This window comes from Hibiscus syriacus, unplaced genomic scaffold, assembly GCF_006381635.1.
Source record: "Hibiscus syriacus cultivar Baekdansim isolate YM2019G1 unplaced genomic scaffold, ASM638163v2 tig00003041_pilon, whole genome shotgun sequence".
NCBI classification, from domain to species: domain Eukaryota; kingdom Viridiplantae; phylum Streptophyta; class Magnoliopsida; order Malvales; family Malvaceae; genus Hibiscus; species Hibiscus syriacus.
Genome location: NW_024061960.1, coordinates 3,173,390 through 3,198,967, shown reverse-complemented (window position 1 = coordinate 3,198,967; position 25,578 = coordinate 3,173,390). Strand labels below are relative to the sequence as shown.

Sequence of the window (25,578 nt, the reverse complement as noted above, 5' to 3'; positions counted from 1 at the left end):
TTCTTTATGTTAGTTATTCATTTTACTGATTGTGTCTACTCTGAAATTTTATGTGTCTACCCCGTAAGCAAAATTTCTGTACTTTATATATATGTGTCCACCTTCAAAAATATTTTTGAATCCATCACTCTTACTTGATGTCCCCAAACATGGAGTTATTTCTTAGCTAGCCATATTAGACGTGCTTGCTACAAAAGACAAGCTGACTAATTAAGATGAGTACTTCTTACATTCCGCCGTTGCCAGAACCAAATACTTCTGATATCAGAAGATTTGTCATAACCAAATCTACATATTAACAATTGTATTTAAATACGTCGTTGGCTTACATTTAGATAATAATGACTTTATATTTGACACCAACATGCAAGATCAATATAGAGCCCTTATAATAAACAAAGAAGTTTTTTTCCTTCTTCTGAATCTTCCTCTCGGGCTATTTCTATCTCAAAAACTCTCCTTTTCTTTGTTATTAACATCACTGACTAACTATTCGTTTTATTACCAACTGTAATTCTCAACTCAAATAACAAAAGATAAACCATCTATAATTCAACTTATTTCATTAATTTAAGTTTGACGAGGATAGGACATGAAATGAGTATTGGGATAGAGACGGGGGCTCAAAGACAAAATAGACCAGCTCTTGTTGGGTCCGTTTTTGTTTCGGCTTTTCAATTTTAGACGATGTGAAAATTCAGAATTAAAACTTATAGTTTGAAATGGATACGCATTCACATACAGGGGACTGAAACTGGATGGGAAAGAGGCCTGATGATGCATGATCCCTGTTGGTGGTTAGGTGGCAGTCTCAGTCCCTGCTCCCATTCCCTACATTCCTTTCCCTTTACTTCCTTCTCTTCTATCTCAAATAACCATGTACACTAAACTCAACTATGGAATGAACACTCTACTTCGTATACCTGTGGATGCTTCATGAAAATTTTAACATGTCCTTGTATTTCAAGACAGCTGTCTTTGCTGAGAAAAACTCCACTATTTTGTCTCCCAAGTGTGGGAAAAGAAAAAAGATGAAATTTTTTTAACCATGTTTTCTCTCTCTTGTCCTAAAAAAGAAAGCTTTTCCCTCTGCAATACCAAAGGTCCTATATTTATAAAGCAAATAAAAGTAAAGGTCCTTTTTTTCTTTCCTTTAAATCAAAGAGAAGTGAAACTCTATTAATCATTCATGCATATCTCTCTCTCTATCTCTATCTCTATCTCTCTCAGCATTTATTTTATACAAGCTATCCCCTTTTAACAAATCACTGCATCACCCTTCCAATTCAAAAATTCCCAGTTTTTTTTCCTTACATCAAAAATCAAATCTATGTTTTCTTGCATTGAACTCCGTGTACAGTCCGAGGATCTGCTGCCTCATGAGACGATGAATATAGAGTTCTGTTAATAGTATTGGAAAAGGCTTATTAGAACCCCTCCTTCTTGTTCATGTCTTGCAATGGGATGGCTTTTTTCCCAGCAAATTTCATGCTCCAAACCCCTCAAGACGAAGATCATCAACCCTCAACTTCTATCAATCAAATGCTTCATTCTTGCCCACTCCAAGACTTCCACGGTATTTATATTCATCTTTCTTCTGATACTGATGAAACTATTCACACATATATGTATATGTATATGATTGATGATGGTTTTGATTTGGTTTTTAGGTGTGTCATCGTTTCTTGGGAAGAGATCAATGTCATTTTCAGGGATAGATGTGTGTGAAGAAGCAAATGAGGAGGAGGATTTGTCAGATGAGGGTTCTCATGCGGGAGAAAAGAAGAGGAGGCTTAACATGGAACAGGTGAAGACTCTTGAGAAGAACTTTGAGTTGGGTAACAAGCTTGAACCAGAGCGAAAAATGCAGCTGGCTCGAGCTCTTGGGCTGCAACCAAGGCAGATAGCTATTTGGTTCCAAAATAGAAGAGCTAGGTGGAAAACCAAGCAACTTGAGAAAGACTATGATCTCCTCAAGAGACAGTACGAAGCCATCAAAGCTGATAATTATGCACTCCAAGCTCAGAACCAAAAGCTTCATGATGAGGTATTAATCTTAACCAAAAGTCTTTGTTTTATGTTAAGAAAAAGCTTCATGATGAGGTATTTATCTATGATTGGATGCAGATAATGGCACTGAAAAGCAGAGAACCAACCGAGTCAATCAACCTCAATAAAGAAACCGAAGGTTCTTGCAGTAACAGAAGTGAAAACAGCTCAGATATAAAGTTGGATATCTCTAGGACACTGGCAATTGACAGCCCCTTGTCGACTCATCCGACAAGCATAACCTTCTTCCCAACATCCAATATTAGACCGACAGGTGGTGGAGGTGGTGGTGGTGTTGCACAACTATTCCAGGCCTCATCATCAAGGCCGGATCACCATCAATGCCAAAAGATGGATCAAATGGTTAAAGAAGAAAGCCTCAGCAACATGTTATGCACCATTGAAGATCAAACCGGGTTTTGGCCATGGCTTGAGCAACAACATTTCAATTGATCATGGTACCATATATAGTATTAATATCAATGTTTTGGTACCTTCAGAGTGGTGCATAAAACTTGAACTATATCCAGACTCCAGTTAAAACTGTTGGTGTGAAAAGATAGTTATGGGGGGAATAAAAATGTTGTTTGTACTGTTGAGTGTTTGAGGAGAAAAAGAAATGCTTGAGATTTGCATTGAAATAGAGCCCTTTGTGATGGATTTTACAGATTCAATCCTTCAGTGAACAAAATATACTCAAAGTTGATTATATCAAACTATATATTACAGGGTAAACTACAAGTTTGGTCATCCATCTATTTTCTTGTGCATATCCTACACACATTTCAAGGGAAGAAGAAGACAAGGAGATGAGGAAAAAAACAAGGGGGAGTTGGAAAATGCACCGCATCCTCGTGAAGGGGACGTAGGCAATGGCAAATCCTGTGCTGACAAACAACGGAAATGGCATCCAAATGCCAATGTAGGCCTCCTTTTTTGAGCGTTTGATTGCTGCAGCAAACCAAATTGATAATAATAATAATAATACTAAAGACTCGTGTGACCCACTTACTGTCACCCCCCTACAATCCAACACAGTCCTCTCTTTACCCCACTTTCATGAATCATGATTCTCCCTTTTCTTCCTTTGCTTTCTTCTTCTACGTTCTACTACTTTCATTTTCTTCTTTAATTTTCAGTGACAGCTACAAATTAATTGTCAATTGCATCACTTCTTTTTTCTCACTTTCATCCAAATCAATAATGCTCATTTACAGTTTAGTCCATGTGTTTGCCATCTAATTATCTCATCTTCTACTAACTATACGCATTGTAATAGTGTAAGCATGATAATAACGAATATAAAATAATTGCTAAATAAAAAATATGAAGATTTAGTGTGAAAAAAAAACCTTTTCAGAAAAAAAATCATATATAGAAGAGGAGAAAACTCACCGTATCAAAAAAGAGTACAAAAAGGTTTATATTTAAACATGATTTAGGGTTTAATCAAAGTATATCTAAACCCTAATATCTAACATCTATTTATAGGAACAAAGTTGCTTGTTTATAAATAAAACTTACATTGAAAGAAATATACTCAATTGAATTTTGTACTCTTCTTTAATGCACAAAAAAAAAAGTAGAACATAGATTGAACTGCTCCGTCCTCCATTACATATCCATATTTTAACCTCCATTTTAAGTGAGTCATACAACTCTAACACACATGATCCCTAGTTAACTCGTTAAATTATAAATCACCACTCAGGTATTCGTTAATTATCATATCTAGCAAAATTCAAAGTCTTTTTCTCTGCTTTACTTCATAATCAAAACATATTCTGTGAACACCCAAATTGGGACGTCATAATATTCATATATATTATATGTGGATAAGAAAAATTGTTGGAGTTTGTCACTGTACAGTCCCATTGCTTTCAGCTTGTGATTTGGACTTGGTTTTTATAAGCTAGTGCCGATGGAATAGGATGGATGATCTGTATATGTCAGGCTACTACAGTGATATTAAACTGATGAATTCTTTTTAATATATTAATTGGGGTTGCCCACAATGTCCACATGGGAACAAGAAAAGTACAACTAGGGTTTCGGTTCCTGCTTGGTAGCCCACCCTTGCATAGGATTCTTTTCCTTTGTATTTGTATATGTAATGTTAAAAGCCTATAATGCAGATTAGCTGTGTATATTATTAAATGTAAATTCATTTGGTGGACTCCATAAACAAATACGCTAACAGATGGATCAGAAAATCATGCAAATAAACATAGATTCTGGGGCTATAATTTGCCAATAACCCTATTAGATATGTAAGAAAATTGTATACTTTTAAAATAGATTAGGGCAAACAACGTATTTAGTCACCCGCCTATTCTCGTGGTTCTATTTTTGTCATTTAACTATTTTTTTTTCAAAGTGAATCATATCTAAAGATTACTTTTTTGGTCTGTTTTGATAACCCATCGTTAATTTTTTAACGGTAATGTTGATGTGTCATCATAAGATAATTAATTTCACGTCATCATTTAAAAAGATAAAAAATATTATGTTGACAATTCTATTTATTTTTTACCGACGGGTGATCAAAATAGAACTAAAACGTAATGTTATGTATGATTTCGTGAAAAAAAAATAGTTGAGTGACCAAGACAGAACTGTATGAATAGGAGAATGACTAAATACATAGTTTACCCAATAATTTATTTGAAATATTTTTATACATATATGTTTTATGGGATCATGTGAAGAGATTTGAGGTAATCTTCGTTTGGCAACATGTCCGGAAACCTTGGCATTTGGTTAATGCAGTTTTAAAATGCCAACATGTATTAGTGATTTTTATTTTATTTTATTTATCTCGAATAATTACAAGACAATATATGTTTAAAGATAACTTTTAATCATTTTATATTAAATACTTACACTTTTGGCATTCATGGTGCTCGAACTTAGGACCTAAAAAAATAACAACAATTCCTCTACTTCTGAGATCGATCGGGTCACGCTGATTAGTGATTTTAAATTATGTTTAGGGGAAAAATAATAATTAAGAAATGGGGTAATGCTAGTTGGGTAGAGCTTGTTTCCCGGCCACGTGCATGCTGGTTTTAAATTTTTAATGGCTTTGATTTGAGGAAAGACTGATTAATTATTAAGTATTAGCAAAAAGGAATATCGGATGATATAATTAAGATAGAATTTAAGAAGATGAGAATTCGGATCCCTGCATGTATGCGATTATTAATTAATTAATTACTACATATCTTTATTAATTAATTAAGCAATGAATATTTTTTCCTTCGTAATAACCTGAATTGTGGGTTGTGTTTACTCGACTGAGTCCAACTTCTATATGTGATTAAATAAAAGAAAAAAATCATCAAATACTAATATTTAAAAATATATTTCAGTTATATTAATTTGTTTAATATTTTTTCATATAAAAATAATAATTGATTTTGTCTGCCCTTTTAACATGGACCGTATTTACTCTTAAAATATGTCTTTTCTTTTCTCAGAATTAAATCTTACATTAAATATAACTTAAAATATAAATAAAACATATTTATTTATTAATCAATTATAACAATTGTTTAGTAATATATGTGTTTTTATAATCTCCAATTTTTTTCTATCATCATTAATTGTATTATATGATAGGGTGCTTAGTCATTTTCTCGAGCTCTGAGTATATTATTACCGGAATATATTATTATGACACATGTATTTATAGCATTGAAAAATTAAATTTATTCAACTAAAATAAAAATAAAAGTATTAACATCAAATATGTGTAATTTTATCAAATTTTAACTGTTACATCGACTCTATCAAATGTTAACTGCACATGACTCAATGGGTCATAGGTTCGAAACCCCTTAACATCACTTACTTTTGTAATATATTATTGTGACACATGTCAATATCTAATTGAAAATTTGAATTTATTAAATTAAAAATAAGATCAAATTGATGAAATATGTAAGTATTGATTATTAAATCTATAATTATATCAATTTTAATTATCACATTAACTCTTCCATAAAATGTTAACTTCATATGACTCGATGGACTTTAGGTTCAAAACCCTTTTAGCATCACTTCTTATTGTAATATATTATCGAGACACATGTTACTATTTTATTAGAAAATTAAATTTATTAAATTAAATTAAAGATAAGACAAAATTAATAGAATACGTAAGTATTAAGGACGAAATGTGCAACTATATCAATCTTTAACTGCCATATTAATTCTTCTATAAAATGTTAACTTTAGATGGCTTAATGGTACAACGACGAATGATCGATTTGTTATAAATCGATAATATCAATGACTAAATCTTTACTTTTTGAAACATTAGCGAGGAAAAGAAAAACCTACTCACACATCAATGACACTTATGTAATTTACTCAACAATAATTTTTTAGTAATTGAGGTAAATGCATGGTAGTATATGTTTAAAAATGACTCTCAACTATTTGATTTTGGATGCTCACATCTCTGACATTTGTGGTATTTGAACTCGAAATTTCAAGAAAAAACATCAATTCTTTTATCATCAAAGTCATTTAATTCGTGCGGAATCAACTATTTAAATGTTTGCAAAGCCCAATAATTACGATTTAGGTTTACAGTTAAAAATTAAGCTTAGGGATAAGAAAAGTGTTTCCCAACAAAATTAAGATTAAAATTGAGCTTGGGAATAAGAAAAGTATTTAGTAAAGACAGATATAGCTCGACCGGTATAAATTGTTTGAGAATAACTGAATCCATAGACTTGCAAAGTCGATTTTTAAAGAAGCCAGAGAGTAATCAAAGATGGAAATCTATTGAAAAGATTTACACAAATTAAGATCAAGTAGAACTTGATTCGATTCGAAAATTTGATATAGTTCAATTCGAATTTTATATATTTGAGTCAAAAAATTTTAAATAAAGATTGAACGATGAAACATGACGTGTCAACTTGACTAACTTTAAATTATTTAATCCGATTAGTTCAACTAACTCGGATATTTACCCATAATTCACCTGACATTTTGAACCCATTTTTGATCAAATTTAAATTACATACTCATGTAACACTATATAATATCTATATAACTTCAATTCTTATAATATATATATAACTTTAATTCATATTTTTAACATTAAATTTACTCTTTTTACAATTTAGTCCATTGACTTTGAATTTTATTTAAGTTATATTTTTACTGTTTTTTTTAAATTCTTTCTTTTTCATAATTTATTGACTCTTTTATACTATCATCATTACTTTTTTTCCAGCCCGTAGCTGAGCCTGGACAGGAGAGCATCTGTCCAGAGCTCCCTCTTGTCTATGGCCCAAAATTTTGAATTCCAACATTAATTAAAACTGATAAATTATCTATTTAGTCATTCATATATTATTTTATTTATGTTTTGGTCTTTTAATTATTATTTTTTTAAAATCATACTTAACGTTACATTTTATTTCTTTTTTTATTACTCGCCATTCAAAAATTTACGGCGATGCTTAGGTTATTTTTTAAAATATTTTCACTTTTCACTTAATTATTCTTTTATTATTTTCTGACAAGATGGAGAAGATTGAAATCGAACATGGATCTTCTTAATAGATGGTCATCTTGTTTTGTGTGAGTAGTTAAGTGTTTAATAAAATTTCTTGATATTTTATATTTAAATTTTGATGTATATATTAGATAGTTTATTAAACATAATAAAGAAAACAGTTTACAAGCAATTTTTTTTTTATTTTTACTTATTCTTATAATTCAACTTTTTTCGATATTTATTATTAGAGGTCTAATTCCTATATTCGTCCCAAGCCCCACAAATATATGAAATGATCCTACTTTTCACTCAAAATACCTTTCAAACAAAATTATAAGTATAAATATATTTTATAAAAAAACAACATATAAATATTAATATTATTAATAATTTAATTTGAAAAATTAAAAATTTAATATATTTTTTTTCGAGTTACTCATGAGTTTTTCGATTCAGATATCAAGTAGCTCATTTGATTCATTAAAAATTCGAGTCAAATTTAAGCACAAGAGAATCTATTGGATACGAATGTTGATCTAAATTAACTGAATTGAGCTAAAATAATTTACTATGTTTCTTATCTCATTTATCGCCCTAGTTGATATTTATACCCACCACGTGCGCATTATAAACACAATAAAATTATGTCGATATCCAATGTTTTAAAATTACGCCTGGAAGCACTTTGCATAACTTTACAAATTGTTGATGAGCCACAACATAAACAATCAGGCCCAAGAACTCAATTCAAAAAATGTTAAATTAAATTTGATTCTACTCGAAAACTTATTAGCTTAAAATTGTCAAATTCAACTCGAACTCGAAATAAAAAATTAAAGCTCGTCTAAACTCAAAAGTTCGCGAGCTTAAAATTTACAAGCTCAACTTGAAATAAAATTTGAAGCTCGATTCAAGCTCAAAATATTCTTAGAAGCTCGAATCTAAATTCTTGAGTACATGAAAGCCTTAAATTGTATTTAAAACAACAACAACATATATATGTTAATATTATTAATCATTTAATTTAGAAATCTAAAATTTTATATATATATATATATATATATATATATATATATATATATATATATTTGAGTTTCTCTCGAGTTTTTTGAGTTAGATATCAACTAGCTTGCTTCAGTTCATTAAGAATTCGATTTGAATTCAAGATTGAGTCCACTCCATTCTATTTGAGAGTTGACCGAACTATCATCGAGTTGATCTCAAATAATTTGTGATATGTATCGTCTTATTTATAACCCTAATTTTAACTATGCTTATTAGCTTTTGTTTTGTTTTTTTAAAAAAAAGGAAAAGAAAGAAACCTTTGTTTTTTAAATAAAAGTAAAAGGTCATTTTGTGCCATTATCAAGAGACACCCTTACCTAATGTATGACATATGTGACTACTCCAAATAGATCATTATTATAACTTCTAATCAACCTTTAACTTACCATAATTAACTTCTTAGCCTTGAATTTACAACATATTGTTGACATACTAAATCAAGAAGGTCAAAATGTTTAGTTGACTCGGGCTGAACACGTCCAACAAAGCCCAAAGAGAATAGTGAAGAAGACCCCATATTTGTACTGGTTTTGAATCCAAAGTTGTTCAAGGACAAGACCCATATGCATCTCCAGGGACACTGTAATCATGACATGGGGTTGGAGCCTGGCTCCATTCCAGTTATGCCTCACATCCCTCATATTGAGTGGTGAATGGGGTCCCCATAAGAGCTTTGAAAGTGAATCATTCATTCGACAGACATGGACTTCAGTTAAAAAAACTTTGAAAAAGATTGCTGCTCCAAAGTAATGAGATTTACTCATTATAATCTGACAGATAAATGTGAAAAAAGTAGGCAATCATGCAAAAGAGTAAGACCGACAATTAATTCACCACACTCAGAGTGAGCATGCTTCTATTAACCTCTTAAAATAACACTAAAATCTTACTCAAATTTCTATCCTGCTATAACATTTCAGTAGTCTGGCAATAATAATTCCACTGCAGATCTAGAGGGTATAAAATGTAAAGCATGTGGGAGAACAGACTACTGCTACATACATGCTACTTAGAGATAAGTATTGATGGAGTCGAATTGAATCAAATCAAAATGTTTTAAGTTATTTGAGAGTAATATTTTACAACTCCAATTTTTTTTATTATTTTTTTTTGAGTCAAGTCGAGTTTATAAAATTTGAGCCGAGTCGAGTCAAATTGTTTGAGTTTCTGTTTAAATTTAATTATAAATATTTATAATATTATGATACTATTTGATTTAAATTTAGATGGTTTTCTTTAACCATATACGATATATATAAATATCATACAAAGTTAAGAGACTCGACTAAAAATTGAAAATCAATCCACTAATTACTAAAATTTTCAAGTTATTATGTGAGTTCTATTTTATAACTCGACTTAAATTTTATTTTTTTGAGTCAAGTCGAGTCGAAAGGATCGATTTTTTTGAGTCAAATTTTGCTCACCCCTAACATCAGCAGTGGATTTATAAATATATTTTAGGATAGAGACTTATATTAATTGCATAAAATTTGTATATGAGATGGATATGAATAAAATTTTAAGGTGGACACAATCAATAAAATATATACTAATTAAAGAAAATTCAGATTTCAAGGTGGACACTTATCCAGGAAACTATAAGGAGCGACATCCTAATTTAAGGCTAAAAAACGACGATTTTGAGCGCAACTGAAAATTCAATAAAAATCATAATATTTTAGGTTGGGTGCAACTTAAAATGTTACATTTTTACTAACATTTTCGGTTGAATTGAAAATGTTATTAGCATTTGAAAATATTACATTTTTCGTAAACATTTTAAGTTCAACAGAAAATGTTAGTAAAAATGTAACATTGTAGGTTGCATTCAACCTAAAGAGTTATAATTTTTATCATATTTTCTATTGCTATTTAAAATTATGATTTTGTAACCTTAAATTAATTTGTCACAGTGCAAAACTACTTCACTTATGCAACCTAACATAGATATACCTACCCTAACTGAGTAGGCATCCGCCACTGGGCTACAACATTAATATCATACGTACAAAACAATTGAAATGTGTCAAAAACCAGTGAAGAAAAAGATAGAAATTGGGGATTTTAGAAAGGTAGAAAGATTGAAGATGAAGACTTTCATTTAAAATCTCAGCATATTTCTCAATTACAATTCTGATGCATATATCTAATGACAATATCCAATTATTTGTTTACAAGTGTCATTTTATTTGTCTTGTAGCATAACCGTTTGTTCCTGCTGGATTCCTTCAAATCTACTGCTTCATGGGCTCCATAGGTGGGCTGTATATTATCTTACTAGGTCCTTCAGCAGCTTCAGTCAATCGGATCTCTTCCTTGGGCTGCTCCAAAACATCTTCCCCTTAGGTAATATTTCATCTGTTTCCTTTTTCACCAAAATCCCTAATTTCTGATTCCCCAATTCCATGAGCCCTAATTTTATTTTCCCCCAAACTTATTCTCCATTTCGCCATCTATCATGAGAATACCCCCACTTTAGACGATCTTTGACCCCAAGGATCAAAGTCTGGAAATTGCGTTCGCAGAACTGTGTAATCCTCCCACGATGTGTCTTCCTTTCCCAAGTTTGTCCATTGAATCAAGAGTTGTGTAACTGCCTGATTATTATGTTTCACGATCCTTTTGGCTAAGACGCCAGCTGGATACACCTTTAAATGGCCTTCAACATCAATTTCCGGTAGGTCGATAGAGGTAATCTCTTGGTCACCCACCTTCTTCTTTAAGAGACTAACATGGAAAACAGGGTGGACTTTCGAATGGTCCGAAGATTTTAATTTATAAGCTACTGATCCCACTCGTTGAATCACTTCGTAGGGACCAAAAAATTGAGCAACCAATTTGAGGTTCTTTCGAAGTGCTAAGGACGTTTGTTGATACGACTGAAGTTTAAGGTAAACTCTATCCCTCACCTGGAATTCCTTATCTGTGCGTTTTTTGTCTGCATAGGTTTTCATTCGTATTTGGACTTTCTGTAGCTGATCTTGTAGAATTTTGTTCATGATATTTCGCTGCTCTAATAACTCTTATACTGTCTGCACCATAGAGTGACCACCCCAAGATAAAACTTGAGGTTTATAACCATAAATAGCTTCAAATGGGGTTACACCTAAAGCAATATGATAGTTGGTGTTGTGGTAACCAATTAACCCATATAGTAGGTTTAAGGAAACAAATACTCCACAAGTATTGTTCAACACACTAATTTACTATTTCAGTTTGACCATCCGTTTCAGGATGATAGGCAATGCTGAAGTGAGTTTCTGTGCCTACTTGCTTCATAAATTCTTTCCAAAAAACACTTGTAAATAATTTATCTCTATCGGACATAATAAACATAGGATGACCATGTAGTTTATAAATTTGAGCCAGATAAAACTTTTCCAAATCAGCTGCTGTGTAGGGATGTTTTAAAGGAATGAAATGACCATATTTTGTAAACATGTCCATAATAACCCAAATACAACTAAATTTCTTTGAAGGTGGAAATCCTTAATAAAGTCCATAGAAATCATATCCCAAGCCTGGTGTGGAATTGATAATGGTTGTAGGAGACCAGCCTTGTGAGAATGATTAACTTTAGTCATCTGGCAGACTTCACACTGAGCAATAAAGTCTTTGATCTGTTTTTTTAACCTCAGCCAATAAAAATAAAGTTGAACCCAATAAACAGTATCCTGAATTCCCAAATGTCCTCCCAAACAAGAGGCATGTAAAAGGGTCAAAAATTGTTACCTCAATCATCCAGTTTCACCCACATAAACTTTCTTGTTAAATCACAAAACTCCCTGAGTAAAAGTCCATTGGTTGTCTGCAGCAGGGCAAACACTTAATTCTGCAATTTTTGCTTTTGCAAAGTTATCCTCCATATAACTCTTTTAAAGGTCTTGAACCCATTGTGGAATAATAGTTGTGACAGTCAGCTGTTATAATTCAGCTTCAAATTTTCTAGACAAAGCATCTGCTGCTAAATTACTTCTTCCCTTTCTGTAAAGAATTTTATAATCTAACCCCATAAGTTTTGTAAGTCCTTTATTTTGGATAGAAGTAGTCTATCTTTGTTCCAAAAGATGTTTAAGTGCCTTATGATTTGTTTTGATGACAAATGGAACTCCTTCAAAGTAGTGTCTCCATTTAGTTACTGCCATAAGAATAGCTATATATTCCCTTTCATAAAAAAAACATATCAGAATGTTTAAGACTTAGGGATTTTCTTAAATAAGCTATAGGGCGTCCATTCTGAGATAAAACAGCTCTAATACCAGTAGAACCTGCATATGTTTCCAAACAGAATGGTTTACTAAAATTAGGCAAGACAAGAACAGGTGCATGTGATATTGCTACTTTAAGTGTTTCAAAAGCTACCTTAGATTCGGGTGTCCATGTGAAATTGTTCTTATTTAGCATATTAGTCAATGTCCTACTAATCATCCCATAATTTTCTATAAACTTCCTGTAATAGCCTGTGAGACCAAAATATCCTCGCAGGGACTTCAAATTTATAGGCAACTTCCAAGTCTTCATAGCATCAATCTTTGTAAAGTCATTAGCCACACCTTGAGCTGAAATTATATAGCCCAAATATTCCACCTGAGTTTGTCCAAAAACACACTTACTTTGTTTTGCAAACAACTGATGCTTTCGCAAGGTCTCCAAAACAAGTTTTAAATGTGTCTTGTGTTCTGTCATAGACTTTCTATATATGAGAATGTCATCGAAAAATACCAGGACAAATTTCCTCAAATATGGTCCAAAGATTTCATTCATAAGTGTTTGAAAGGTCGTTAGAGCATTTGTCAATCCAAATGGCATGACTTTGAACTCAAAGTGGCCATGGTGAGTTCTAAAAGCAATCTTCTCAATATCACCATGTCGTATTCGAATATGCCAATACCCTGATCTGAGATCAATTTTAGAAAAATATTGAGACCCAGCCAATTCATCCAAAAGATCCTCTACCACTGGTATGGGAAATTTGTTTTTAACAGTCATTGAATTCAACTGTCTATAATCAACACAAAGCCTCCAAGAACCATCTTTCTTCTTAACCAACAAGAAATGAGAGGCAAGAGGACTCTTACTTGTTTGTATAATGGAAGAGGCTAACATCTCCTTAATCTATCTCTCAATTTCTGCTTTTTGATGGTGAAAAAATCTGTATGGACATAGGTTGACAGGTTGAGATCCCTCTTTAAGTATAATTGCATGGTCTTGACCTCTCTTAGGTGGCATACCCTCAGGTTCAGTAAAGACATCTGCATATTGTTGTAAGATTGGTTGTAAATCTGCTGAAATAAAAAACTGATCCTCTTCTGTAATCATCAAATAAAATTCACCAGCAAAAGAAACATCTTTAGCAACCATTTTCTGTACTCTATTCTTAGAGAGTAATTTAATGGTTGACATCATTTTCTCTCCCTGTAATAGAATTTGTTGGCCATCCTTTTGGAATGCCAATGTCAACTTATTAAAATCCATCAAAATGGGACTGTACTTTTGCATCCAGTCAACCCCTAGAACCATGTCACTCCCTCCCAGTTGTAAGACTCTGAAATCATGTTCAAAGAGGTGTCCCTGTATTTTCCATTAGAGTTATTTACTGGTGAGTGTGCTGTAAAGTTTCTCCCCATTTACTGTAGTAATGGAAAGAGGTCTAGTAGAAATAACCTCTTCCTTCCTTAGCCCAACCAGCAGTTACAAAACTATTTGTGCTTCCACTGTCAATCAAGATATTTAAGGGTGGAAAAACTAGCTTGTCTATTCAAAGCATTAATAGAAATTTCTAATTCTTTGGTTCCTGCAATTTGAGTTGCAGATTCACGTAATTTTGTTTCCTGAATATTCTCCTCTTTCATATCTTCGAAAAATTCACCTTCATTCATACAGTTCAACTGCTTCAGTTTACATTGGTGTCCCGGAGTAAACTTTTCTCCACATTTAAAACAGAGATTGTTAGCTCTTCGATAATCTAAAAGACTCTGTTTAGTGTTGTTAAGTGTAGCACTAGGCTTTGGAAGATTTGTATAAGGTAAATTCTTCACCATAGAATTTTGATTTGAATTGTAGATATTCCGAACAAGAGTCCGAATGTAACACCTACAACCCGTATACTTATACTAATACAAGTTATAGATGTCACATGAATTACTTAAAACATTACCCAATTCAAAAGTGACTTGAAATTTATTTTCTCCCAATTATAATAGAAAATATAAAATAATAATTCACATAAAATTTATGTATAATATGTAAATATCAAATACGTCCATTTATAAAAGTAATACTAAATAATATCATCCATGATGAAATATAATAAAATAGTTTAGTTTAATCATTACAACAATTTCCATAATAGTTAACAAAGCAAATAGAACCTTTATAAGTACATGCCACTAAATAAGTCAAAATCACATCAAAGGATGTCTTACTGATATTGTATTATACTCCTCGATGCTTGATGTTTCTCTGTACTCCTTACTTATACTCCTGACGTTTACCTACGCGTGAAAATCATCACACGCTAAGTATATACTTAGTGAGGCAATTAAGATAATAACAATCCTTTCATGCATAAAATTTAAATGTCATCATCAAATACCATAAGATTTTCTTACCTGCCAAAATCAACATGACATGCTATAAATATAATCATTTAATCAATAATTATAGTCCAATTTATTAATCTATGAGGAACCCGGTATAGGAGTCAAAGAATGCGTAATAACGCTAAGGTCGAGCCATGCTCACCTAATAAATTGCACCATAGTGCTGAGGTCGGGTCTTCCCACCTAACTTGTACTATGTGTCTCACTATACACATTAGGACTACTTAAATTTTTGTAGTTGCTAGACTCTATGGCATGCCATTAATGCCACTGAACCTCAATAACATACTTGGGCATTTAGTAATGAATTAAATCATCCATGGCAACGTATAACATTAGGGCAGTTCATACCCAAAATAACATCCATGTCAAAATTTCATGCTGATAAAACAAGGTAGACTTATCACAAGTCTTCCTGTCGATGTATAAAACATCTATGTACATGATGTATAAAACATCTATGTACAATGTCATGCATGTATTGCACTCACCTTGACACTTTATAATTCCAAAAGATTTTACTTCACTATGCTCCAATTTAGTCCTTTTTATATTCTAGTTGCTTTGAACACAGAGTCAATCACGATCTATACAAAATCATAAATTCATATCGGTACATATGTTAGTATTGTACTAACATAAATACATTTCCAAAATAAATTCCATAATCATAGTTGAAACCTATTTACCACCAAATACTTTACCACTTATTAATTCTTTTTAATTTTGGCACCAACTTTTCCAACTTATATAAAATGGTCCTTCGGCATTAAAAATCATTGCACATTAAATATAAAAATTTCAGCATTCAATAATTTACTCAAATAATACTTCTTCATTTAAAAACTTGCAAACAAGTCTCCAAAGTTTTGGAACCTTTCAAATTCCACCATCTAACTATTAAAATGAATTCTTCTCCACATTTCCAATTTATTGAAAATGGTCTCTTACCATTTAAATTCAATTCCAAGCATCCAAAAATATACTCAACATTCAAATCAAACATTTAAACATTACTCTTCAGTTTCTATTCCATTTCCACTTGAATTCTAAAATTTCCATATTTAGGCAACTCGCACTACCTTTAAAAAATCAGTATTTTATATTTATATACACACTGGAATTTAATTACGTTTCTACCTATGAAAACTAGTCTCGAATACAAATCTATCGATATAAATAACTCCTTCTAGTTACTTTTGTACAATTTATGGTAAATTTTCAAAGCTGACCGACAGAATTTGTTTTGTGCAGAATCTGCTTCTCCGTTTTTCTGACATTTAGTCGGTTAAAAGTTAATATCTTTTTGTATATACCTTGAAATTGATTCCCATTTATTTTAAACAAAACAATATTGATATATAAACACAATATATAAAAATAACCTCCAAATAATTTCTATAGAATTTCTGGTGAATTTTCAAACTCAGTGCTAGATTAAAAAATCTAAACAGTTTTCCTTAATTTGCATCCTTAGGTTCTTCATCAATTCTTACAACCAATTCTTTAAAGCCACTAAACTCTTCATAACCCAAATCATAGAATCTCATCACACATTTATCTTCACCATAAATTTTGGTACCAATTGATAGAGAATTTCATGTAGATTAATTCTCTATTTAATAACTAAACTCAAAAATCAAGTAAATAACTTCAAAAATTGAAAATAAAATTCTTACCTTGAAGAACTTCAAGTGTCGGTGGAGAGAACTTGTTGCTGAAAGATGTTCAGCTTTCTTGAATATAATAATAATTATTATCTTAGCACATGGCTTAAATATAATTAAATTGAATTTTTTATTCAATTTAATAGAAAATTTCAGTTTTGCCATTAGTGAAACTTAAAAATTACCAATTACCATGGTCATATTTTCCATTAAAATATTCCTTGGTCAAAGATGAATCAACTTGACTTTGACTTACGGAATTTGCCATACAATTTTCAAAAAATTGCGTTTTAGTCACTAAATTCCACTATTTCGGTCAAATTTGAAAAATTGCACATTTCTAAGCCAAATTTCTCTTATCTAAAATATTAAAATAATATTTCCAACCATTTTATAACATCCTTAAAATTTTTGTAAAATTCCAATTCGATCCGAATATTCGATTTCAATACCGAACTTTACTGCTTTATAGCTTTTAACACAATTCTCGTACCAAGATCTGATTCCCACTAAAATCTATGTTTTAATCCAAACTGTTCATTTACAGGCTAAAATATATAACTTTTAAAATTTAAAATTTTGATCCTTAAACTTTTCAAAGTTTATACTTTGCCACTAAACTTTCAAAACTTACACTTTAGTCACTATACAAAATTTGGGATATTACACCGAAACCTTTTACTTTCGATTTCACCAGCAAGCTCATGAAGTTTAGCTTGTTTAAAAGTGGCAGCCAAAGATTTTGGTTCATGTGCTTGAACTCTATGCTTTAATTCATCCTTTAACCCACTAATGAAGCTAGAAATGAAATACTCTTCCCCAAGATGAGGATTTTGTTGTATAATGAAAGGCATTAATTCATCAAAACATTATTGATACTCTTCTACAGTACCCTTTTGAAATAATTTGTTGAACTAATCCACCACATCAATAATATGTACTACTGCCAAATCTGTGACACAAATCAGCTTCAAACTAATGCCAAGTGACCTTATGTTTGTGCATACGATACCCATCAAACCATGTTTCAGCCTTTCTAGTCAAATACATAGAAGTTATTTCAACCTGTTGAGATTCAGGAATAACAAATATTTTGAAATATTTTTGACATTTTTGCAACCAACTCCTAGGATTTGAACCATCAAAGAACTGAAGTTCAATCCGTGGTCTAGAAAACAAAATAGAAACACCAACATTAGCAGGAATAATACTAGAATGCTCCCCTGAGTCATCTCCAGTATTAACAAATCTCAAAGATTGAATAGTTGGCAGAGTAGGCTCAGATGGCTAATCAACAGGTTTAGATGTTAAAACACATGGTTCTCCAGGTTTAAAATAGTATCTTATCTTTCATGCTCATTAATCATAGTAACCTCAAAAGGTTTCTTACCTTCTATTTTTGGTGTAGAGAAATTAACTCCTTTCTTGCTGTTTGTTGGAGTTAGTTGATCACATTCTTCTGCACTTTTGGCTATCAACTGAAGAATCTGCTAAAGATAACTCTTATTCTCTGCAGATTGTGCTTCCAAGGTAGCTAAACATTCATCCCATTTATCTCATTGAACTACCCACCATCACGGTACTTCCTCTGGCGCCTCTTCAGGTATGTTTTCTGTTGTTTCGATCGGATTTGTTTCAGCTATTTTGGGCATCCCAAAAAAAATTCTCGATTTTGGATCAAGTAACTTGGCTCTGGATACCAATTGTCACAAACCAGTGAAGAAAAAGATAGAAATTGGAGATTTTAGAAAGGTAGAAAGATTGAAGATGAAGAACTTCATTCAAAATCTCAACATATTTCTCAATTACAATTCTGATGCATATATCTAATGACAATATCCAATTATTTGTTTACAAGTGTCATTGTATTTGTCTTGTAGCATAACCGTTTGTTCTTGCTGGATTCCTTCAAACAGACTGCTTCATGGGCTCCATAAATGGGTTGTATATTATCTTACTGTGTCCTTCAGCAGCTTTTGTTAACCAGATCTCTTCCTTGGGCTGCTCCAAAACATCTTCCCCTTAGGTAATATTTCATATGTTTCCTTTTTCCCCCAAATCCCTAACTTCTGATTCCCCAATTCCATGAGCCATAATTTCATTTTTTCCCCAAACTTCTTCTCCGTTTCGCGAACCATCATGACAAAATGGTGACAGATTATAATGATTTTGAAGCATAAGATAACTGTTAGCTACAGCATCAACATCATCAATTCGTATATACAAACAATACTAACATTGACAGATATCATAATAATGGCAAAAATAAAGGGTTTAGTCTTATACATGGAGATGGTTCAAGTGGATGGGGTAGCACAGAGTTTTGATAGCTGCTTCAAAGGGGTAGGCATATTACTTTCGTTATAGGCTCCAAAGTTGATGACTAGCTAGCCCCATGCTTTGGTTATCAAATGCAGTGATCCCTACTTCACTCGGGCAGAGTTAAAGGAGAGAAAAAATGGCCCATCCTCTCTTAAGGCTGGGGTTATCAATTCATTATAGATGAGTATACTTTTGACCAAGTTTCAGTACTCGCCCAAACTTCTTTTTCAGTTCCTATTTGTTTATGTAAAATCTCTGCTATTTTGTGTAAGGTGAGCTGTTGTATACAACACATCTTTATTGGAAGTAGGTAAAGAGTGAGACACCAGTTCAGTGTGACAGAATGTAAATTCATCTGCAATTCCCACTTTGCAGGTATAAAACTGAATATTTAGCCTTTTTTTTTTTTTGGTATTCTCAACAGTGTTACCATCTAATGAATGTAACAGTGCAAACATCTTTATATGATTGGGACTTGGGAGATTAATTGGCTCTTAGCTCTTTTAAGGATTGAAATCGAAATTAATTAATATTAATGGCATTGAGAATTATGTACATTACTATTACCACATTGAAGGAAAAAATAGCAAATGGAGCAAGGCCCCATAGTAGGGGGTATGATTTGAATTGGCGTTTGATTAAATATTAAATGAGGATCATAGCCTTAATGATAAAATCTATTAAGGGACCATTAACTTTATAATTCTTGTGATTTGATTTTGCAAAGTAGCATATGGACATGGTAGTAGGTAATGGTGTATTGTCTTACCCAACAACCCCAAAAATGGTTATTCATTAGCATCTTTGCAAAATTTGTTTGTTAGGCAATAGTATACTTAAAATGGAAAGTGTGTAGAAGAGGCACGGAAACAAGATTTTAGGTTATGAAATGAATTTATAAAATTTATAGGACTAAAATATATAATTAATAAAAATATTTAAATTATATAAAAAAATAAAACTTTTAGAAGGTGTGACCACCCCACCAGCCTCCTCGATTCATCCCTGATGTAGATAATTAAGATTAGTTTGATTGATATTATTATCTTTATTATATAAAAGGATATAGACTCAGAGTATATTTAATCATTTACTATAATAAAGGCTCACTTGCATTAATTTACAATATTAATATTTATAATAGTTATATATATATATAGACTCATGCACCCACTTTCAAATCTAGGCTATTCATTTGGAATTTCAGCCCTAAACCATCCAGGCAAACCCTAAATATCATAGTTTTAGTTTAATAATAACATTTAAAGTATTGTATTGGTTTTAAAACCCAAAATGATATTATTTAAAGTGGCATCTTGACATTAATATTACATTAATAAAATACAAATTTTAAAACTTTTAAAATATTATAATAGTTAATCCCATTAATATTTTACTTTTAAAATACTAATATTTTTATTATAAAACATTTATCGGTAAATATTTATAAATTATCATCTATGTTTTATTATTAAAATAGTAATGTAAAACATTTTTCATTAAAACACTAAGGATGCTATTTATTATTAAATAATATTTTTATTAAAATAATAAATAGTATTAATTACATTAGTAATTTGGTATTTATTATTAGTATGAAATTTTTATATTATAAATTATTAAAATATAGATGTGTGTATTTAATAATATTAAAATAACTTTATATTAACATATAAAATAAATTTTAAATTTTAAAAATGAAAAAATATCATTAATATAACACATTTGAATTAATTCAAATTAGAATATTATTTCTTATGATTAATAATAAGTAATTTTCTATTACCAAAACTATTTTCTATTAAAAAATCTGAAAAATATATTTTCCAAAAATTACTTTTGTCTGACAAACTTAATTAATCCAAATAAATGATTTAATTCTCCCTAAAGAGAATATTTTATTAGGCACTAAGAGAATAGAGTAATCAAGCTTATAGGCCATTTTAAAGTATTTTTTAACAATAAAGTATTTCTTTAATTAACTGCAAAACAGGATGTTAATTTAATTTCCATGTGATACACTGACACTGGATTATTCTGCTAGATTAAGTGAGTCAAATGCTAAGTTTGACCACATATGTACCCTTATTCATACTGACTCTATGTCAATTAATCATTTTGCTTTACAAATAATAAAGAGAAAACTACATGTTTGGTACCTCATATATTCATGTATTTTCATTTTAGTTATTTTTCCTTTAAAATCATATTTAATGTTACGTTTTATTTCTATCGTGGTCCCTATTTAAGTTTGATCATTGTTAAACGAAAATGATTATGTAGCATGATAAAATAATAGTTTTAGTCCCCAAAACTTATATATTCTACCAAATTGGTTCTAATTTAAAATAATTCAATAAATTTAAAAAATCTATCAATTTGGTCTTCAATTTAATTTGAAATAATTTAATAATTGCTTATTAGTTTAATAATTTTTTTTAAATATTAAGAATTTATTGAATTATTTTGAATTAAGATCAATTTGATAAAAATGTGTAAGTTTTAGGACTAAAAATGTTATTATACAATATCAAATTAATCACCATTTTCATTAAGTAAATGAACAAACTTAACACCAAGGCATCAAAATAAAAACAAAACGTGACCTTATATATGATTTTGGGGAAAAAATAAGTGACCAAAACAAAAATACGAGAATAGATAAAATATCAAATAGGTAGTTTATCTACTAATAAAATGTCAAACAATATTAATAACTCGAATTAGACTTGAGCTTAAATTTCAAATTAAAAATATTCTTGCCATTTAAAATAAGGTCTCATGGAGGCATGGAAAGTAGAATTTGGAATGATGAATTAACCCTTTTCTCGATCCTAACTAGCTAATTATACGAAGTTTGAAAAAAAAACACATAACATGCATATGAGAACCTAGTTAAGCTAGGCATGGCAAAAAGGGTAAACTCACAAGAAGCAAATATAGTTATTACGGATCATAAACATTTAGTGTAATAGTAAGATATATTGTATTTCGAAATAGATAATTTAAATTCGAATTTTATAAATAAATTAAATCAAATCTCAAACATAAACGATAAATCAGATAAAAGAAATAAATTATTGGTGAGAAATATAGGAAGATACATGGCGATGGATGGCATAGGATTCCAAAACCCTTTTTCCTTTAACAAGAGCTAGCGTGCTTTAATATATATAGAAAAGATGAGTGAAGTGAAGATCGGAGCTAGGGTTGAAAAGGTGGCTCAAATATCAAACAAAGGTGCCCCACAAACATGTAGGAATCCCAAGCAAAGGGAGCCCTCAACATGCACATAAAGCTAAATATAGATAAAAACTAGTGCTGCATATGCTCCAAATTTTGTTCCACACGTGGGGCCTTTACACTTTCTTTTTTATTTCCTTTTAAATGGGATTAAAGACTATTCTCCCACCCCAAGAATAAGGCTCAACAAGAACAAGATTTGTGTACCTCGACTATGTCACGTTTTAACCTCATGCTTCATTTTAAGCTGAAGAATCTCTTGACCAACGAAGTTGAAATTCAAATATGCACTTTTGTCAAGATTAGCTGGTTGATGACTCAAAATATGATTGCATATGCAAATGAAGTGTTTGTTTTTATATGTATAAATGATTGGTATAACAAGAAATAGGGAAAAGTTTCAATGTAGACTAATATTATAATATCTACGTTTGACACCGCAAGGGTCATAAACTTCTCGAAAAAGACTGAAAAAGGAGGATTAGAGATCCATTATTCATCGACTCTCTTATAAGGAAAAACAAGGTATCTAGATACCGATCAACCGAGATTTAAGCATCGGTTCTGACTCTCCACTTAAATCAGAAAAGGTGAACTTTCAACGGTCAATCTAACCCATTTATTCCATCACCGTAACTGAACATTTTCTTAACCAATTTATCATAGGAGAGAAATATCATAATACCATAACCAAAGGAAATTGATATGTATTAGAGGAAGAAGCAAGAACTAGTTAAAACTTGAGTTAATTAAAGAGATACTAAAACTATAAATCTTTAAGAATAATGATTAACATTAACATAAAAAATAGTAGAAAGTGGCGTGTACTCTTGGTATAGTTTTAATTTTGTTTGTAGGGTAAAAACTCACTCTTTTTCCGGCCTACTTTCTCCACCTTCATATTTACCTTTTACTAAGTCTCAGCTTTGAATAATGAAGGGGGAGCGCTAGCAAATCCCAAATTTGGGGCCCTTAGAACAAAAAGGAGAGATTAATTCCAGTGAAATTGCTTATCAATGGCCATACATTATGACACACTGCACAAACAACTAGACAAATTAGGAACTACTTAGCTAAAAAAATAAAATTAAACCCAACTTTGCATTGTATTCTACCAAAAAGGCAGCTCCGGATAAAGTTTCCTCATTAACAAATTGCTTTTTTCTTTACGGAAAACAGTATGGCCAAGTAATAAATTATTTTTTTATAATCATCTATATATGATTTATTGATTGATTAATTTGGATTAAGTATTATAGAGTTATGTTATTGAGGCTGGCTCCCAAACCTCATTTACTTTATTCATAACGTTAGGATTTAAACCTTTAATCTTACTTCCCACTAAAATCATATTGAAATAAACAAAACATAAATTAGGGTTAGAAGTATGCTAGAGTAGGTGATTTCGATTAATTATAACATGGTTTCTAGACCATCTTTTCCCCTTCCTTTAACTTTAAAATTGGGTCTCTCTTTAATTTCCTTTTGTGCTATGGCCTTCAAAAATTGAAACTTGAAACGATCGGTCATGGACCCTTGCAATTGGAAAAATAGGTCGTAAAAGTCAGACTTGTCATCCATGTATAAGGGGGAAAAGAGGGGTATTAGGAGATGTACCCTAATTTCTTTACATGGCCCCAAAGTAAACCAAATTTCTCAAAGATTGAAGGCTCCTAATTACAACTTTTGAAATGATCACCACTCGATTTATATTAAAGCATAAAAGCTTAAAATACACTTTCTTTGTTTTTTTTTCACATCCAATATAGTGGTTAATTCGTTATTCATATAAATCATTCAAAGATAATATAAAAAAAGTAAGTATACTATAATATAACAATATATCTAAAAGGACTAGGATCCAATTATACAGTGTAAAATTTTTTAATTTTACACCTTTTTAGAATCGTTGGATGAAAGAAAATCAAATGCTGAGATTAACAATAGAAAATAAAAAGATATTCAGCAAAAAAAACAATTGAGGGTATATTAATGGAATGAAGTAGCTATATCGAGCCCATTGATTAAGCACTACTTAGGTTATTAATAGTTTAAAGCAAAGCAACGAAAAACATGTAATGATAAGACGATTGAATATTTTTGTACTTAAATCATTTTTACAATTCCTTTATGGGGAGCTTATAAAAGGCCCTCGTGCTTTTAAATTTACCCTGTTATTAGCGCAAAAAGAAAAGGAGATGATGAAAAGGGAGAGGGAGGAGCGTATGAGACACATGGCTCGCAGCAATTGATTGTGAGAGCGCTCTACTTGACCATGATGAAAGAGCTCATCAAAAGAAGATAGAAAAATACAAGAACCCCCCCCCCACCCCCACCCCAATCTCATCACATATCAATCTCTTTCGGAACTTGGGCCTCTCCTCTCAATCCTTCACTCATTTAGATTTTCATTTAAGAGATTAGTGCAAATTATCATTACATCTTCAACTATATACTTTATAATTTTATTTTGTTACCTATTGGTGATGATTCGAGTGGAAAGAAGATGGTTTTAAACAATTCATCCTCTTTAAATTGAATGGAGAGTCGTAGTCGATAATATGGAGAAATGAGAGAAAAAGATTGAAAAAGATGAATGAACAATAGGTGTAGGGTTGGAAATCCTTTCTTTCAACTTTATTTGTGCGAGTATATATGTCTTTGTACTAGACAGTATAATAATTGGTACTAATCTTAAGATTGATGGTTATTAATGGATAGATAGATATGTAGATTCGACTTGTCAAATAATAAATTTAACTGGTGATGAGATTTAAAACGATCATGGTGAAGGATTGTAACCAAGTAAAGAGAATGATAGGTGTCAATCTTTGTTTGTGCGGGTATATATGTCATGACACTAGGTAATAGGGTTATTGGTGTCAATTTTAGGATTAATGGTTATTAATGGTTTAGTAGGGGTGTAGTTTGACTTGTTAAAGAATAAATTTAACTAGTGATGAGATTGAACGGTCATGTCGAAGGATTGTAATTAAATGAAGAAAATGATAAATTATCTTTGAATGAATATTGAGAAAACTTTGAAGGACTCATGACCCTTCGTATGAAAGAGTGACAACGGAGGCATACGAAGAGGTACAATACCTCT

General features: G+C 31.1%; 1 protein-coding gene across 2 annotated transcripts; it reads left to right on the top strand.

Moving 5' to 3' along the window:
• The first annotated feature begins 1,213 nt into the window (after positions 1 to 1,213).
• Positions 1,214 to 19,067, top strand: LOC120169147 (homeobox-leucine zipper protein ATHB-13-like). 2 transcript variants are annotated; one of them, XM_039177373.1, is made up of 4 exons: positions 1,214 to 1,576; positions 1,671 to 2,047; positions 2,128 to 2,519; positions 19,062 to 19,067. In XM_039177373.1, exons 1-3 carry the CDS (start codon positions 1,450 to 1,452, stop codon positions 2,500 to 2,502), a joined length of 879 nt encoding a protein of 292 aa, XP_039033304.1. In that variant the 5' UTR covers positions 1,214 to 1,449; the 3' UTR covers positions 2,503 to 2,519; positions 19,062 to 19,067. The 2 variants fall into 2 exon arrangements, with proteins under 2 accessions (XP_039033304.1, XP_039033298.1); XM_039177367.1 differs by lacking the exon at positions 19,062 to 19,067 and having other exon boundaries at positions 1,215 to 1,576; positions 2,128 to 2,579.
• The last annotated feature ends 6,511 nt before the right edge of the window (positions 19,068 to 25,578 follow it).

Bases quoted from the DNA above. Each gene is read 5' to 3' on its own strand.
- LOC120169147 (XM_039177373.1), top strand. From the start codon at position 1,450: ATGTCTTGCAATGGGATGGCTTTTTTCCCAGCAAATTTCATGCTCCAA. The intron at 1,577-1,670 runs GTATTTATATTC...TTTGGTTTTTAG, and splicing joins CCCACTCCAAGACTTCCACG to GTGTGTCATCGTTTCTTGGG. The intron at 2,048-2,127 runs GTATTAATCTTA...GATTGGATGCAG, and splicing joins ACCAAAAGCTTCATGATGAG to ATAATGGCACTGAAAAGCAG.